The sequence below is a fragment of the Nicotiana attenuata genome, unplaced genomic scaffold (genome assembly GCF_001879085.1).
Source record: "Nicotiana attenuata strain UT unplaced genomic scaffold, NIATTr2, whole genome shotgun sequence".
Lineage (NCBI taxonomy): Eukaryota > Viridiplantae > Streptophyta > Magnoliopsida > Solanales > Solanaceae > Nicotiana > Nicotiana attenuata.
This window is the reverse complement of record NW_017671634.1, coordinates 188,599-206,895: the sequence shown is the minus strand read 5'-3', so window position 1 is coordinate 206,895 and position 18,297 is coordinate 188,599. Positions and strand designations below refer to the sequence as shown.

Below are 18,297 nucleotides of genomic sequence, written 5' to 3'. Positions count from 1 at the left end.
GCATTAGTAGCTCTCAATTATTTATATATATAGGTACCTTGACGACTCTTCCAATTTTATTATTGAAGCATCAATGTATTTTGATCATGAAAGATTCTTTATCTATAATAACGATGTTTGAACCAGCTTGCATGTACTTTGATTATTTTACTGGATATTTACTATCTTTTACCAATACAGATATCGAGTAATTATGTTCATTGAGGTCTGCGCAACCGGTTGACGAGTGATGTTACATTAGCTTGCTATCTATTTTGTGGATCTTACGTTCTATGTTTCAACATAGGGGATGGCAAGTAATGCGAGGCAGTGGGGGTGCAGGGCGGGTTCTCTCTTGACCCGCAAAATTTCAATCCGCCCCACCTTGCCTCCACAATATTTTCACTTGTATTCACCTGTTCACGCATCACACCCGCATTCACTTGCCCCAACCTCGTATATCTCTAAACCTGCAACATCCCTCATATGTCTAAACTCGCCCCGGGCTGTATTTGCACTGTCCCATTGCCATCCCTATTTTTACAGGGTTTATTTGAGTTGCTGCTTTGGTTTGTGAGAAATTAAAATGATTTCCCTAACGTGCAACAAAACTGTTGGCTTCTGAAGTCTCCTTCTTGTATTATATAAAAACAAAACAAGTTGCCAAATTAAATCATTTCAATATTTCCTTTTTGGGGTTATGTATTATGTATCCAATTGTAAGATCGTTGAGACTAATATTTTGTGAGTTGGCAGAGAGCTGTCTGATTTCTGCTCTAATTAACCCTCATAATTAAACATCTCATTAATTAAAGCCATTTAAATATTTGAGCAAGTTGGCTACTTTTGGACATGTAACAAGCAAAGAATCGTTGACCGTTGACTACATGGAAGTTTGATGCCAATTTTGTATATTCTCTCTTGTCCTTAATTAGTCTCGTTCTTCCAAATTTAAGTGATGATTGCCAGTTTGGTCTTCGTTTTGTTTTTCAAGAAAACTGATTATATTCTTTGTTCAAAGTTTTTTAAAATCTGATCACAAATACCGTTAGAAGGGCCTCTATTTTAATGTATTTAATTTCTTTTTTAAACATAGTTAACATAACTCCGCATGAGTGAGCTTGGTCACACAACCAGCATAAAGTTTGACATTCTATTATGAAACCTCGTGATACAAATTTCACTCTTAGTATATCAGAGAGATAAGCACGTAGAGACAAAGCCACATTGTCCCAAGGGAGGTTAATTGATTACCCTTCTTCGAAAAATTATATTGTGTATATAGGTAAAATGCTAGATTTTAGAGGTATATAACATTGTACTAAACACCTTTTGTCGGGATTTTTTTTTTTTTTACTTATTTGAACGTTAGAGGAATTCCTGTCTTCTCCACTGTAATCCCGAGAGGGATCTTAGAGAACCTCTAGTGTTAAATAACCCTGAAATACGGAGTATTGAAATATCAAGGGTTCAAACGAAGCATTTATGATAATGAGAATTCATACAACTGACTCTAACTAGCTTGCGAGATTGAGGTGCCAGGACAAGAAGTTAGAGGCTACTGAGATTTGAACTCGTGATACTAGGGTTCAGATTATGGCTGTGCATGGATCGATCGGATCGAATTTAGCACATTTCGGATTCGGATTTCGGATTTCGGATTCTAGAAAATGCAATCTGCGGATTTTTAAAGTTTGGATTAGATCGGATTTTTGGATTTCGGGTCGGATTATTATGCCTCAAAATAACAAACTCATATGTATATTTTCTTTGTAAAAGAGGCAATACAGTAAGAAAAATTCATGTTTATGCAATTACGAGAGTACTATGGTGCCAATATAGCTAAATCGAGCAATTGTAAAGGTAATAACTTAGAGGAAGATGTAAAGGAAGTACTGCCTATCCGAAATTAAAGTTTAGTATTTATACATGCCCTAATAATTTTGGATTTCGGATGGGATTAAATTATACCAATCCGAAATCCAAAATTTTAGGGGGATTTTCATCTATACCCGCTTTTTGGATCACGTTTTAACTTGTGCCCGCTTTGCAAAAAAATTTGCAAGCGTACCCACTTTTTCGCGTAACTTCAGCATACGGGGCTGAAGTAGCAAAGGCAATCACGCAAAACTTCAGCATTCTAGTAGATGGGCCTGAAGTAGCAAGTGTGCTAAACCAAGTGTGCTGAAGTTTTTGTTTGTATTGCTGAACTCAAGCATAGTAGCTAAAGTTTTATTCTCTATTTGCTGAAGTTTTTGTTTGTAATTGCTGGACTTAAGCATAGTAGCTGAAGTTTTGTTCTCTATTTGCTGAAGTTTTTGTTTGTAATTGCTGAACTTAAGCATAGCAGCTGAAGTTTTGTTCTCTATTTGCTGAAGTTTTTGTTTGTAATTGCACTAAATAAGCTGAATTTTTTTTTCCTGGATTCATTAGTTTTGTCTTTAAGCTTTTTCAAAAACTTCAGCAGAAGATGCTGAAGTTATTTAGTTCATTTATAAAAATTTCAGCACTAAATAAGCTGAAGTTTTTTTTGTCCTGAATAAGATTTTTTTAAAACTTCAGTAGAAGATGCTAAAGTTATTTAGTTCATTTGTAAAAACTTCAGCACTAAATAAGCTGAAGTTTTTTTGTCCTGGATTCATTAGTTTGTCAGAAAGCTTGTTCAAAAACTTCAGCAGAAGATGCTGAAGTTATTTAGTTCATTTGTAAAAACTTCAGCACTAAAGAAGCTGAGTTTTTTTGTTCTGGATTCATTAGTTTTGTTATAATCAGACTACTATAAAATAATCAGATTGCCAACAGTATCTAAATCATAAAATTTTGGACACAAATAAACGTGAAAAGAACAGAATTATCATGAAAAGAATCACCAAGTGTGACCTTAAACTTCCCGTACGTGGAAATATTCACAAATTATTGTCTACTAACTTGCGTTATTATTTATAATTTATTTTTAAATAATCTGATAAACATATTTATGGCAATCATCCCATGAACTGAAGTTTCATAGCAACACTAACATCAGCAGAAGAAAGAAGAAAAGAAGGAGAACGTGAAAACGAAGGAGGAGAAGGAGGAGGAGAAAGGGGGCTGAAGTTGTTTAAAAAGTGGGTACAAGTTGAAACTTTTTAAAAAATGGGTATAGGTTAAATGGGGGCGACCAAATAAGGCGCCCCGTGCAATTTTTACAAAATTTTAATAAACACAATCCGAAATCCGATCCAATCCGAAATCCAAAATCCAAAATTAAACGGAACGGTTCGGATTTCGGATATCCGATCCAAATGAACAGCTCTAGTTCAGATTATGGTCTCTTGAACAGTTCTTCTTCTTCTTTTATTATTATTATTATTATTATTATTATTATTATTATTATTATTATTATTTTATTTTTTAAATTTTGCTTGACGCGGTGTATAACAAAACAGTTAGTTTGAAGTGTTTCACGCTCTCTTGTAAGGCCTAATCTTTCAGATCATAAAACTAAAGCTAGCATCATGAATATGTTTAGACAACTTTTTTATGAACTGATCCTAGATAGAGAATTTTGAAATGTATGTATGAAAATAACATTCATAGCCATAGAAATATATTTATATCCATTTAAAAAAAATATCAAACCGAGTTAGGATGTAGCATTTTTTTACATTGATTTGATTTAATTTTCAATTTGGTTCGGTTTTTGATTTCTTTAACACCTCTGTATTCGTTGGGCAGACTTCCAAGGGTTTTGATCAATGGGTTATTATTAAAATTCTTTTAGCAGTCCCTCCATTAATATTACCTTCTGCATTACTCCCTCCGATTCACAATTAGTGTCCAATTTACTTTTAGCACACCCGTTAAGAAAATACTAAATTCCATACAAAAATACCTACTATGTCTAAACTACCCTTAATTAAACATTTAATGTGAGGAGTAAGAAAACTTTTTAGGGATATGTACATAGGGGTTATTTTGTAAAAACAAATTGAATTCTTTCTTGATTACATAACTGGACACTTATTTTGAATCAAAATGAAAAAGCAAATTGGACACTTATTGTGAACCGGAGGAAGTAATGAAGAAAGTACTAGTACTAATTTGTAGTTATATATTAAAATTCTTTTAGCATAAGTAGTTAATTATATTTTTTAAATTTCCTCGAAACATGTTCCTCATTCTGGTATAACAACTCTTGTTAATTTCAGTTCCTCTGTGATTATTGGAGTGCGAATCATCACATGCAACGAGGTTCTGACCTAATAATGGTGGCTGATTTAGTGTTTATATTAGTAAGCGAAAAATAAAGTACTATTTCAAGAGGTTATAATAAATAATGTTTGAACTAATAATGGTGGCTGATTTAGGGTTTTAGATAGTAAGGAAACAACATTATTCTTCTAAAGTTTGTTTTTTTGGATCATTGATCCGGGTTTGGTATATAACAATAACTATGTCTCAGTGCCAAATAAAATTGGGTCAGCGATATAAATTATCACTCCTTTTTTAAGGAGATAATTTTATCCATGGTCATTGAACTTTTGTATTTGTTACCCAAAAGTCACTTTTCTTTTTTTGGTTACGTAAAAATTATTCAACTTTGTGTTCATTACACAAAAGTCATTTTTCTTTCTTTTGGTACACAAAAATCATTTTACTTTGCTCTAGTTATCACAAAAGTCATATTTTTACTTGAAAGTCTATTATGCCCTTGATATTATATAAACCTTCATATTTATGTAATACCTTCTATATTATATACTATGTAATATATTTTTAACTATGTATTTTATATTATAATATATTTATATATGTAATTTTTTTCCTAACTTTAATTTTCAAGATATGTTAGTAGCGTTATAAAACAACTTTTTTCAACAATTCTTTTTTTTTTTTGAATTTAATTGGCCGACCAAAGTTGGTCGGTAATTTCCGACCAACTTTGGTAGGTATGCCCTTCCTACCTTCAAAACACCGACCACACGTTAATGGTCGCGTTTTGGATGGTTATTGCCATTACCGACCAACTTTGGTCGATTTTTTTGGACGGTTTTTCCCGAATTTCTAGTAGTGTAATTTCCCAAAAAACCAATTACCCAGGTAAATCCCCAAGAAAATATCCTCAGCTAAATTCGCATGTAGTACCTAGGGATTTTCCTTCGGATTAACATATGATTTTTTCCTCATTTTCTTTGTTTGTTTACCTGCAAATTTTCTCACGAATATGTACTTGCCGATTTATTTCTCTAGTAATATATATTAAAGTTACTGACAAATTTAATAACGCTACTAATATATTTTGAAAAATAACGTTAAAAAAAATTAAATATATGAATAGATTATAAAAATAATAAATAATATAATATTAAGTTATTTTTATAAATAAAACACATAGTTAAAAATATATTATATAGTATATAATATAGAAGGTATTACATAAATATAAAGGTTTATATAATATTAAGGGCATAATAGATTTTTCAAGTAAAAATGTGACTTTTGTGATAACTAGAGCAAAGTAAAATGATTTTTGTGTAACAAAAGAAAGAAAAGTGACTTTTGTGTAATGAACACAAAGTTGAATGATTTTTACGTAACAAAAAAAAGAAAAGTGACTTTTGGGTAACAAATACAAAAGTTCAATGACCATGGATAAAATTAACTCTTTTTTAAGTTCAACTCATATATTCTTCTATGTTACATTATGTAAAGTATAACTCTGAAAAGTGGACGAAGCCGAGCTACAAGAAAAATTCTCGCCGCTACCATATATAGTAGCAGCATGTATAAGAGCTGAAATGGGGGTTGGCCCCTCCTTGATATCAGGTAACCAACCATACATGAAGGGAGAATTAGGCGGATTTCGCAACTGCACCGGCAAATAAGAGAACAATACATAAAGTAACAAATAAAAAATCGACTTCATTATTATAAATCAAGTTATTGAATATTTTGAATAAATCCTAAAATTCGAAACTCCTTATTATCCAATAAAAATCTAAAATTCCTAATAATAAATTTATATGATTTTGATTGAAAAAGACAAGCTCAAGGGAACCATTCTTTAGTCCACTTCTCACTGCTTTCATTTTCACTAAATTTAGTGTTCTCAACTGCAAATGCGTATGGAGTATAGAAGAATGTTGATATGCAACTTGTGCACATCTTGATTGGATCAAAAGAAAAAATTTCCAAAGTTTCTTTAATTTTCATATATATCTTCCCATGTGATATCAATTCAATAAGTCAGTTTTGCTTTGAAAGGACCAGGTTTTAGTATAATTGAGTTTTGAGATTGATAGAGGTGATAAAAAAAAATCCATCCGTATATAAGTGTCATATACTTTCTTTATATATAATATATTATATATACTAGTGAAGACGAATTTTGTCACGATTAAGTTGGAGCATTGGAACAACGGTAAAGTTGTATTCATGTGACCTATAGGTCATGAGTTCGAACCGTGGAATCAGCCACTGATGATTGCATCAGGGTGGATTGCCTATATCACACTCCTTGGATGCAGCCTTTTTCCGGACTCTGCGTGAGCAAAATTCTTCGTGCACCGGACTGCCCTTTTTTTTTTTTTAAAGACGAAGTCTGCCAAGCCATAATCTTAGCTAGCGTTTGGCCATAAATTCCCAAATTACTTTAAATGATAAGGACATCTCTTGCCAAAAGGTGATGTTGGGTTAAAATATATTCTTTGAATCCAATTATTTTATTAATAAACAAGATGAGGAAAAAAGAAGAGAATTGGGGAGTAATAAAATATTCAAAAAAATCCTATAAAAATTTTAAAAAAAATATATAGAAATTAGTAAGCAGAAAATTGAGTTTCTGATAATATCCTACTTTGATTTGTAGTTGGTGGTTCCTTCTGACTAATTTTAATTAATTACAGGGCCCATCTCTCAACATCACAATTTTTCTTTTTATCTTCAACACCTCTACATTATGGTATGGGTATATAGAATTAGCTTGGTATGAGTAAGTTGTTTTCGTGTAATTTATAGGTTACGAGTTTGAACCGTGAAAACAATCACTAATATTTGTATTAAGTTAGGTTGTCTATCTCACATCTTTTGTGTGCGCTTCGACCCTACGTGAATGCGGAATACTTTATGCATCAGGCTGTCTTTATATATTGAATTAGCTTATATTATTAATTTTTCTTGAAATGACACGCAAGATATGTCTCAATCTCAACTCTTTACTTTGAAATGAATGATGATCACATGTACCTGTAAAGGTTTATGTTAAACCATCTGTTTTTTTTAATTTTTAGTTTTTTTTAATAAGTTGACATTAGCCCACAATTAAATAGTAAGTACAGATCACAGAAAACGACAAGTTAAGCAGAATAATGATAATCAAAAAAATAAAATAGAACACCTAGCATTTTCTTCATTACTTCTAATAGAATCAGATCAAGTCAAACCGTAGTAGTACTTAATAAACTCAATAATTTCTAAACAATTCTTTAAACATAAAAATTTAACTGTCACTGAAAATTTGTCGTACACAATTAAAAGAAACTCTTTAAGGAAGGTAAGCTTGGAACAACGGTAAAATTGTCTTCGTGTGGCGTATAGGTTATAAATTCGAGCCGTGGAATCAGTCACTAATGCTCGCAATAGGGTAAACTGCCGATATCACACCCCCTTAAGGTGTAGCCCTTCCCCGGACCCTAGGTGAGCACGTAATATTTCGTACACCGAGCTGCCCTTTAATTAGACGTAGCAATGAAACTGTCACTGGAAATTTGTAGTACTCAATTAAAGAAACTCTTTATGGAAGGGAAGCCTTGTAATAACGGTAAAGTTATCTTCATGTAGCCTATAGGTCACGGGTTCGAGCCGTGGAATAAGCTATTGATGTTTGCATGAGAATAAGCTATTGATGTTTGCATTAGAATAGACTACAAATATCACCCCCTCCCCCCTAGGGTGCGACGCTTCCTCAAACCCTGCGTGAACGCGGGATACTTCGTGCACCGGGCTACCCCTTTAATTAAAGGAACTCTTTATGAAAATTAATAAGGTCCTTCTATTCTTCTGACTATTAATATAAATAAATATTTAGAATATTTTCAGGTCAGAGAATCCTTATTAATTGGCCATGACCTGGCCAAAACCTGGATTTTCTCTCTATTGGTTTTTCTTCTTCTTTTCAGTTACATACTAAACCAAACCTTTCAAGTAAGAAACAACTATTTGAAGAAGAAAAGAACCTACAAATTCTCTTTTCTTCTACAAATTTCAAACCCCTCATTTTCCTTTCTACAACAGCTAAGTATAATCCATAAAATACTTAAAATCTCCCCTTCTTTTCTATCTTCCTTTACTTCACAAGAATCAAATATATTAATCTCTTTTTTTTTTTTTCAAGAAAGAATGAGAAATATAGCAAGATGTTACAATGAACATGCTATAAAAGTAACAGATTCATATTGTTCAGGTCCAAAAAATCATGTTTATTTATCACCAAACCTAATTCCTTCAATCCAAAATGTTGTTACTTGTCTTTACAAAGTCAAACTCTACACAGAGAAGCAATTTTTCATCAAAATCACATGGTGTAGCTTATTAGAACAAGGTTTGTCAATTAGCATAAGTGACTATCCTTGTTCTTCCTCCAAATTTAACAAGAATTTCAAGAAAATAGACAAGGTAAAAGGCTCAAAAACTATTGAATGTTTTAACTCAATATTCAATATTTTGTGGGATCTTTCTAGTGCTATATATGAAGCAGGTCCTGAACCGATCAATGGGTTTTATATAAAAGTGTTAGTGAATTCTGAGGTGGGGTTAGTGCTAGGAGACATGGAACAAGAGATCGAGTTGGAGAATTCAATTTCTAATGTTGGAATGGCGAGATTTACATTGGTTTCAAGAAGTGAACATTTTTCAGGCAGTTGTATTTTTGCAACTAAAGTTAAGTTCTGTGACAGCGGAAAATGTCATGATATACTGATTAAGTGCACAGGAGATGACATATTCAAGAATTCAGCTTTGTATGTTACAATTGATAAGAAAAATGTTATACAGGTTAAGAGATTACAATGGAATTTTCGCGGAAATCAAACGATTTTTTTGGATGGATTGTTGATAGATATGATGTGGGATGCTCATGATTGGTTGTTTAATTCAAAATCTGGATTTGCTATGTTTATGTTTAGAACAAGGAGTGGTTTGGATAGTAGATTGTGGTTAGAAGAGAAGAATTTGCAGCAAAAAGAACAAGAAAAAGTTGGATTTTCTTTGTTGATTTGTGCTAGTAAGAATCCTGATTAATTTAGAAAAAAGAGTTAATGTTATAGTTTTTCATTTGAGTTCTTTGTTTCTTATTTATCTTCTTCTTTTTTGTTGAAGATATATAGGAATGGTCATGGTTATTTTTAAGGAGTTTGGTTAATTCAGATATGGAATTGTAAATGAATATTTACTTTTCAAAGTCTTCATCTTTTTTGACTTCTCTGCTATATTTTTTGTTAACTGTTTCTTGTCTTTTTCATCTTCTTTCTTTTGTGTTTTCCTCATGTTTCTTCTACTTCTTTTCCCTATCAATTATTTTTTGTTTAATTATTCAGTATCTGTATGGAGAGATGGACCTATGTGTAGTATTAAGGGATTATCGGATCCCGTAAATTTTGGCAGAAATCTTGTGTATATTATGTGTATACCTTAAAAATGATTATATAAATAACTTGGCACCCTGAACATTAAAAGTCTTTAGGGGCACCGGGCACTGGTTGAGCAAAATAGCGGTGCCCTGTCATGTTGAAATCATAGATCCGCCTCTATTCGTATACACTGCCCCGACCAGCTAATTTGGATTCGCGCCGTATAAGACTATTTAAGGAAAAATGCTTCTACCAGGAATTTCTTCGTTTGTAGGAACCCGAGATCTCTGCCTAACAGTATAGGTTTTCCATCAACCCTACCATATCCTTTAGTGATTCTTTTTTTTTTTTCTATCTTTAGAGAAATATATTTGAGAAAACTACTAATTCAATATTACTTGTTATGCTTACACATCAAATTTTTGACTAATACTGGTGCTGAAAATGCCATTTTTGACAATTACTGGTGCTGAAAGTGCCATGACTCTGTTTCTCTTCACACAATAGACAGTTAATACTCCCATTACATTATTGAAAATAGGACTTTTCTCCTTTTTTTCTCTGATATTTTTGTATTGTGGATATGCTCTTGTCACGCAAGAGTTCAGACATTTCTGCCTTGTTAGGATAACTAAATTTCAGAAGTAAAGAATATTTTTCTTTCTTTTTGTTTCACTATGTATGGGGGGGGGGGGGGAGGTGTTAGTATAAACGTATAATTAGAGGCGGAACTAAGATTTAAAGGTTATGATTTTGATTTTGTCGCTGAATCTTAGCTCGTTTAAGTTATTAGGTTCGCAATTAAATATTTTTACATATTTAATAAACTTTTTAATGTAAATAGATAGTTTAAACAAAAGCTACCGAGTTGGTCCAAATCCGTAGCCAGCAGGGGCGGATGCACCCTACTCCAAGCGGTGTCATCCGACACCGCTTCGCCGAAAAACTTTAGTTATTACAGTATACATATAAATCATATGACGCTGCTGAACAAAGAACAGTCTCTGGTCTGATAGTCAAGCGCCTCACTTGCAATGTCGAGGTCTGCGGTTCGAATACTTCGTATGCGTTTCTTTTGCATATTTTCCTTTTAAGCCTCTTTTGTTTAAAAAATAGAACTGTCCTCTTCCTTGACAGCATAAGTCATAATGAAATACTATTTAACTTCTAATTAAAAAGTAATTATTTTAGAATAAGATTAACGAAATTTAAATCGTAACTACGAAAAAGTTCTCACCCTCTATAACTTGTAATTTCTAAGTGATAGGGTTTGATGGTGTTACTCTTCTCTATTTCTTATCTCCCATTTTTATTATAGTATTCGTTCACCACTTTAAATTCCGACACCGCTTATAAGAAGTTCTGCGTACGCCCCTGGTAGCCAGTACACTACCTCCGCCCTTCTTTAGGGTTTGGTTTGTTCCAATGGGTAGGCATAAATGCAATCTTGTATGGATTTCTTTGCAATACTTGTGAGAGCAGTTTCATAGAAAATTCTTGTGTCAGAATGGTTTAAAGAGAATTTATTGCAGAAAGAAATGATGTAAACTTTCCCCATAAATACTAGGAAGGAATAAAATGTACAAAAATAACTGCACATGACATGAGATGGGCAAAAAGGATTCTTTACTTTGAATCTTATAAAGTTGATAACATGGGCTTTATGCATATCTGGAAATTTTCCTAGGGACATTTATGGGACAAGTGCACATATACCCATTCTCAAAAATGCAATATAGAGATTAGCCAATATTTATTTTGTCCTTAAATTTTAGAATCTTAACTTCAGGATAATTCAGGACATTTTTATCTTGAAAAATTGAACGGAAAAACTGAAATTTATGACGCACTGGTTAATTCCTAAATAGCATCCCTTTAGAGTGGCTACCTGGTGTCGTTTCTACACATTTATGCAGTGTGTCCCCGTGCCCAAAAGAAATTACGCAAAATGTCCATTTTGAAAAAATTAAACTTCATATTTATTTACCTTTTATAAAATATTCCCAACATGTACGTACTTCGTATACCTTTACCAACAAGGTGTAAAAATATGAATTATATATCCGAGAGTATATAAAAGACTTTGAGTGCTGCAAGGTAACTTTTTAATGAGTGGGTAAATATTTTAGGCCGCCCGGAGAAAATCACACTTTATATCGATTAATTTTAAACTATTTACCCTTTAATACTCAGGCCAAAACTATTTATTACTCCTACCCATGAAGCTCAAATTATTTACCCGGTATTCTTGACAACAGGGTATGGTATTCTTGACAACATGGCCTCTTTGTTATTATTGTTCTTGATTTCTTTTTTCTAGGAAAAAGAATTCAATCATGGCTGTATATTTCAAGTATAAAGTGCTAAAGATTATGATTCAATTCCAACTCTTGATCAATTTATTTTTGTTGGCAATTTGAAATTAAAAATATTTGAATCCAAGCGTTTTGGTAGGGTTAAAGATTTTGACCTTCTTATTACCAACGCTCAAACTAACGAAGATTATGTGGATCAATTCTGCTCCACTAACGGAAATGGCTAGTTTCAATTCTGCTCCACTTTTTCTTGATTGTTCTTTCCCTAGCTCTTGCTCTTGCCTAGGCCCTTGAATGTAAAATTTTTATTTTGAAGATTTCTTGTTTGATTCAAAGTGGGTGTTATTAAATATTACTTATAGTACCTTCTGGAAAATCATACTGAAATTTGATAGCATTTGGAGTTGATTTGAGGCGATTGAGATCGAAATTTTCAGTTGAAAATCGAAGAAGAACACAGCTACAGTATACTGCTACCGTATACAATATGCTGTAGGAGTATATAGCTATACTGCAACAGTATACTATTATAGTTTACAATATACTGCAACGGTATATTGTAATAATCAAAGAAGAACACAGTTACCTAACAGTATACCGCTACAGTATACAATATACTATAGGAGTATATAGTTATACTACAACAGTATACTATTATAGTATACAATATATTGTTATGGTATACTGTAATAATATGCAATATACTGTAACAGTATGCTGTAATAATATGCAATATACTGTAACAGTATGCTGTAATAGTATACAATATACTATAGTAGTATACTTATTACACGTAAATTCACTTGCCTTTTCCCTTTTAATTTGCTTTAAGCTTTTACCCAGCGTGAGGGGCAAATTGAAAATACAAAAAAAAAAAATATATATATTATAGTATGATATATAATGTAGCGGTATACTCTTACAATTAGATCTTTTTAGAATTTTTTGAATTTTTTACTGAGAACTGATATTATTTCAATTTAATAATTGAATTAAATTTTTTTTAACTCTTTGCGTACAATTGTATACCCTGTTGGTATAGTTATATACTATACTGGTATCATATGTTAGTTAATATTTTTTGGTTGTATTAGTTACATATAATTGGTACACAATTTGATTTTTCTTTAGTAATAGTATAAAAAATAATAATAAAAAATAATGAAAACAGTAAATGAAATTAGATTATGAAGAGAAAAAGAATATAAAAAAATGAAGTTAAATGAAATTAGAAAAGGAAAAAAGAAAAAAAATAAGAAGAAACCGAGAAAAAAGAAAAGGAAAAAAGAAGAAGCATAGAAATAAAAAAGAATTGGAGAATAAAGAAAAAATTCCCCACAAAAACTACTATGGGTAGGAAATGTGATTAGTTTATGGGTAGAAAAATAAATGTGTAGACAAGGGTAAATAGTTTTGTTTTTGTGGGTAACTGTGTCAAAACCCCTTGAATAATCATGAAAAAACCCCAAAATTCATAATCACATGTTACGTTGTGCACCCTTCACGTTGACATCAGCGGCTAAACTAGAAATTTCTCCAAGGGTGTTCAAACTTGAAAGAAGAAAAAAAAATTCCCAGACAAAGGACGTTCAATATATGTTATATGTTCTCTAAAATTTAATATTTTACCTATATATATAGTGTAATTTCATGACGAAAGGTGGTCAATTGACCACCCTTAGAAGAGCATAGCTTCGCCCATGGTTGGCATTGGCATAAATTGTTATAATAAACATATATGACACAATAATAATTTCACTTATGAAACATTTTGTAGCAGATTATTGTATCGTCACTTCTCAATATGTAGACCAGGGAAAAAGAGAAGAAAGAGAACAACAATAGAAGGGGACAAAGTGCACAAATAGCCATTCTCAGGGAGGTTATTTAGGGATCAGTCACTATTTATTTTGTCCTACTTTAAACTAAAATTATTAACTCGATGACAACTCAGGACATTTTTGTCCTGAAAAATTAAGCTGAAATACTAAAATTCAGGACACACTGATTAATTCATAATAACAGCTCTTTAGAGTGGCTACCTGGTGTCATTTCTACCAACAACCAAACGGTTAAAAGTTGGGCCATCTTTATCAGGTTTGATCTGGACTAACAACTCAACTCATAGCCCAAGGGGGATTTTGCATCTATATCCGATTTTGGGTCACAATTGAACCTACACCCACTTTGCAAAAAAGATTGCAAACGTACTACTTTACGATCAACTTCAGACTTATTGGGTCTGAAGTTAAAAAAAATTAGTCTGAAGTGAAAAAATTGCACTTCAAATGCACTTAAGGCCAAATAGGTCTGAAATGCAACTAATGGTTTCATGCACTTAAGGCTATTAAGTCTGAAGTAAAAAGTTGCACTTCAGATGCACTTAAGACCAATAAGTCTGAAGTGAAATATTGCCAAAAGGTCTGAAGTGCAACAAACGTTTTGCTACACTTAAGACCAATAAGTCTGAAGTGAAAAATTACACTTCATATGCACTTAAGGCCAAAAGGTCGGAAGTGCAACCAACGTTTTTATGCACTTAAGGCTAAATAGCCCTGAAGTGCAAATTGCCCAGAAACAGAAAATTATATTTCGAATTATAACAATCCAATATACGATTGAATACCTAAATCTACTCCAAATGAGCTCAAATTTGAAACATAACCTGCAAATATCATCAGGAACAAAACCCAATCATCAATTTGTCAAAACAACAATAAATCTAATGAGCCCATTTTGCAATTAAGAAAAAAAGAATAAGAAACCTTAAGCAATAGTAAAAAATAAAGCGTCATAACAGTTCACCATTGTAAAACATCATAAACAACATTAAAATATATTTTAGAACCACTATATAAAATCATTGTCACCCGAAGAAGAAGAAGAAGAAGAAGGAGGAGGAGGAGGAGGAGGAGGAGAAGAAGAAAACGAAGGAGGAGAAGGAGGAGAAGGAGGAGAAGAAGGAGGAGAAAGAGGCCTGAAGTTATTTAAAAAATGGGTATAAGTTAAAACTTTTTAATAAAGTAGGTATAGTTTAAATGGGGGCGACCAAAAAGCCGCCCTGTGCAATTTTTACTAGTCCAAGCATAAGAGGACTGAAGTGCACAAATAGCCCATTTTGAAGCCACTATTTATATTTTGTCATGTTTTAATAATTTTTGCAAATATAACATATGTTTTGCATACACAACTGGAAAAACGAGGAAATTTTGATTACCTCTTAAGGAAAATTTTTAGACCAATAGCCTACTTGGCTCTTTTTGGTCAAAAATACTTTTTCTCAAAATTAAGGTTTTTAGTTAAATTTTTAGAGGGAAAAAAATATTTTTGACTAGAAGAAAATATAATTTTTGAGAAGCCGAAAAAGCAATTTGTTCTCAAAAATGTATTTTTGAAAAGTACTTGGGCGAAACCTTGTGCTTGTGAAGGGTGATAATTGGGTAAATTTCAAAAATAGCCAAATTTACAACTGGTCGTTAAAAAATAGCCCAATTTCAAAAGTAATCGAAATTTAGCCACTTTTTATATGAAGATAAATCTGAGAGAAAACACTGTTCAAAATCCGAAAAATACTCCAGTATATTATTCTGGAGTTCCAGCATAAGTATACTTGAACTCCAGCATATTATACTGGAGTTCCAGAATAAGTATGCTGGAACTCCAGCATAATACGATGGAGTTCCAGCATAAGTACACTAGAACTCCAGCGTAATATACTGGAGTTCCAGCAAGTATATTGGTCCAGTATAATATACTGGAGTTTGGAGCAGCAGTGCTCCAGTCTCCAGTATATTATACTGGAGCCAGCAAAGTATACCGGTCCAGCATAATATGCTGGAGTTCATACACAAGTGCACCGAACTCCAGTATATTATGCTGGACCGGTCTCTATTGCAGCAAAGTAGTGGCTATTTTTCATTGACTTGGTAAACGCTGGCTATTTTTGATTGACCAGTCCGAAAGCTGGCTATACCGCGAAATTGCAAAGTTTTTTAAAAAAGGTGGAAAAATTATGTGGGCCTTTGGACATAGGAATTGTAAAATTCCCAAAAAAAGTGAGATTTTTTTTTCAAGTGAAAATGATATTTGAAAATTGGAATTGTGTTTCTACATGAATATAATTTTGGGTTGTTCTGAATTTTTGTGAGTGATCTGAGTGAAAATTTTGAAAAATATTTTTTAGAGTTTTCCAAATTTTCGAAAAATTACAAAATTTATCTTTAAGTGAAAACTGAAAAATTATAGCGAAACACTGATTTCGGAAAAAAATAAAAAAAATTTGGGGAAAAAGTGAATTTTTTTTTTATGGCCAAACGGCCTCTATAAATGGTGTAAACCAAAAATATATTTTTGATTAATTTTTTTTTCTTCTCATAAATAAACAATAATTTCAGTCATATTTTGTTCAAAAGTTTCAGCCATCAAACATACCAAAATTCGTTGTTCACCATGTTTTTCCAAATTGAAATCCAAACTTTCTAAATAATAATTTCATGTAGTCAAAGTAAGCTTACAAACGCTTCAAAAAGTAAAAGCTTAGCTCCAACTCTTCCTTCTTCAATCGCCGGAACTGATCGAAATCCGACATCGTTTTTCCCCCCCGATCATCAATGCCACCACCACCTCCGCCGGCAGTTCACTCCCCGTCTCCCAACCAATACACCCAACAATTCTTAAGCAACGTTCTCTCCCAACGTGGCCCTTCTTCTCTCCCTTACTCCGAAGACGTCAAATGGCTAATCCGTCAACACCTCGTTTCCTTAACCGACACGTGTCCTTCTCTTCAACCCAAAACCGCTATGTTCACTCACAACGACGGCCATACCGTTGACCTCCTTCAATCAGACGGCACCGTTCCGATGGTCTATCAAGACGTCACCTACAACATCCCGGTGATTATCTGGTTAATGGAGTCTTACCCTCGTCACGCGCCTTTGGTCTTCGTCAACCCCACCCGTGACATGATCATCAAGCGCCAGCATCCTTTCGTGAACTCTTCAGGTATCGTTTCGATCCCTTATTTGAGTAATTGGGTTTACCCAAGCTCTAATCTCGTTGATTTGGCTGGTAATTTGAGTCATTTCTTTAGCCGTGATCCCCCTTTGTACTCCCAACGTCGCCCAAACCCAAACCCGAACCCCAATCCAAACCCGAACCCGCATCCCCCACCAGGTACTAGTTTTTCGAGTAGCGGGTCAACCCGACCTGCGATACCTCCTCGAATGTACCCGCCATCGCCTTATGGGAGTGGTGGTGGTGGTGGTGGGATAGGGAGGATAATGGATGATCCGTCGGAGGTGTATAAGAGGAATGCAATAGATAACCTTGTGGGAAAATTGCATAGTGATATTGAAAGGTTGAGGAAGGTGAGGGAGGCGGATATGGAAGGGTTGTTTAGTGCACAAGGAGTGTTGAGGCGGCGAGAGAAGGAGTTGAGGAAAGGGGTTACGGAAATGCTTGACGAAAGGGAGGGATTAGAGCAGCAACTGCAAATGGTTTTGATGAATACTGATGTGTTAGAAGGGTGGGTTAGAGATAACGAAGCGAAATTAAAGAAAATTGGGAATGTTGATGTGGATGTGGACGAGGCGTTTGAGCCTTGTGATAGTCTTTCGAAACAGATGTCGGATTGTACTGCCTCGGATTTGGCTATGGAGGATGTGATTTATTCGTTGGATAAAGCTATACAGGATGGGGCAATTCCATTTGATCAGTACCTGAGGAACGTAAGGTTGTTGTCACGTGAGCAATTCATTCATCGTGCCACGGCTTCGAAGGTTAGGGCCGCTCAAATGCAGGCTCAAGTTGCTAGTATGGCTTCTAGGATATCTCAATATGCATTGTCATAGATGTTGAATTACTTGGAATTACGTGTGTACTGTTAGTATTATTTTTAAGGTAGATTACTTGTGAATAGTATGTCAATGCTTTATTTCTGCACAAAGAGATTTTGACACTACATAATGGCGTGGTTTTTTTTAATGTTTTTCATCGATTGTATCAGTTAGCAAAGATATAGAGCGATTTAAGGGATTTTCATGAATAATTGATATCCCCATTTATTTAATCTCTTTTCGAGTCTTTGCAAGTCTAATTGGAATTGGGACCAATGATTAGCTTATGTCTTTACTTTCAAAGAATGAGTTGTGACAAGTACAAAATCTGTATACTTATACCTAAGATGGTTCTTGGCATGGTCATTTGTACCAAGTGAGTCATTTTGTAAGTTATCTTTCCTTTGTATACTTGGTAACTCGTTTTACTTCCTATGCTTCCTTTGCTTACTACTTATAATGTGAATGTATCACCAGAAGTTCCAAAATGGCCCCATTATACACCGAGTTTGAACCGTACTCCAACTTGCCCTTGGATATTTCTCGGTTATAAAAAAAAGG

The 18,297-nt window shown here is 33.4% G+C and overlaps 2 protein-coding genes across 2 annotated transcripts; both read left to right on the top strand.

Annotated features, from left to right (window-relative positions):
• Positions 1-8,787: 8,787 nt before the first annotated feature.
• LOC109209409 lies at positions 8,788-9,258 on the top strand. The gene has a single exon (XM_019372668.1). It carries the CDS (start codon positions 8,788-8,790, stop codon positions 9,256-9,258), a length of 471 nt encoding a protein of 156 aa, XP_019228213.1.
• A 7,023-nt stretch (positions 9,259-16,281) lies between these two features.
• LOC109209405 (protein ELC-like) lies at positions 16,282-18,031 on the top strand. Its single transcript, XM_019372662.1, has one exon. It carries the CDS (start codon positions 16,513-16,515, stop codon positions 17,749-17,751), a length of 1,239 nt encoding a protein of 412 aa, XP_019228207.1. The 5' UTR covers positions 16,282-16,512; the 3' UTR covers positions 17,752-18,031.
• Positions 18,032-18,297: the final 266 nt, after the last annotated feature.

Excerpts from the sequence above, each read along its gene's own strand:
- LOC109209409 (XM_019372668.1), top strand. The coding sequence starts at position 8,788 with ATGGAACAAGAGATCGAGTTGGAGAATTCAATTTCTAATGTTGGAATG.
- LOC109209405 (XM_019372662.1), top strand. The coding sequence starts at position 16,513 with ATGCCACCACCACCTCCGCCGGCAGTTCACTCCCCGTCTCCCAACCAA.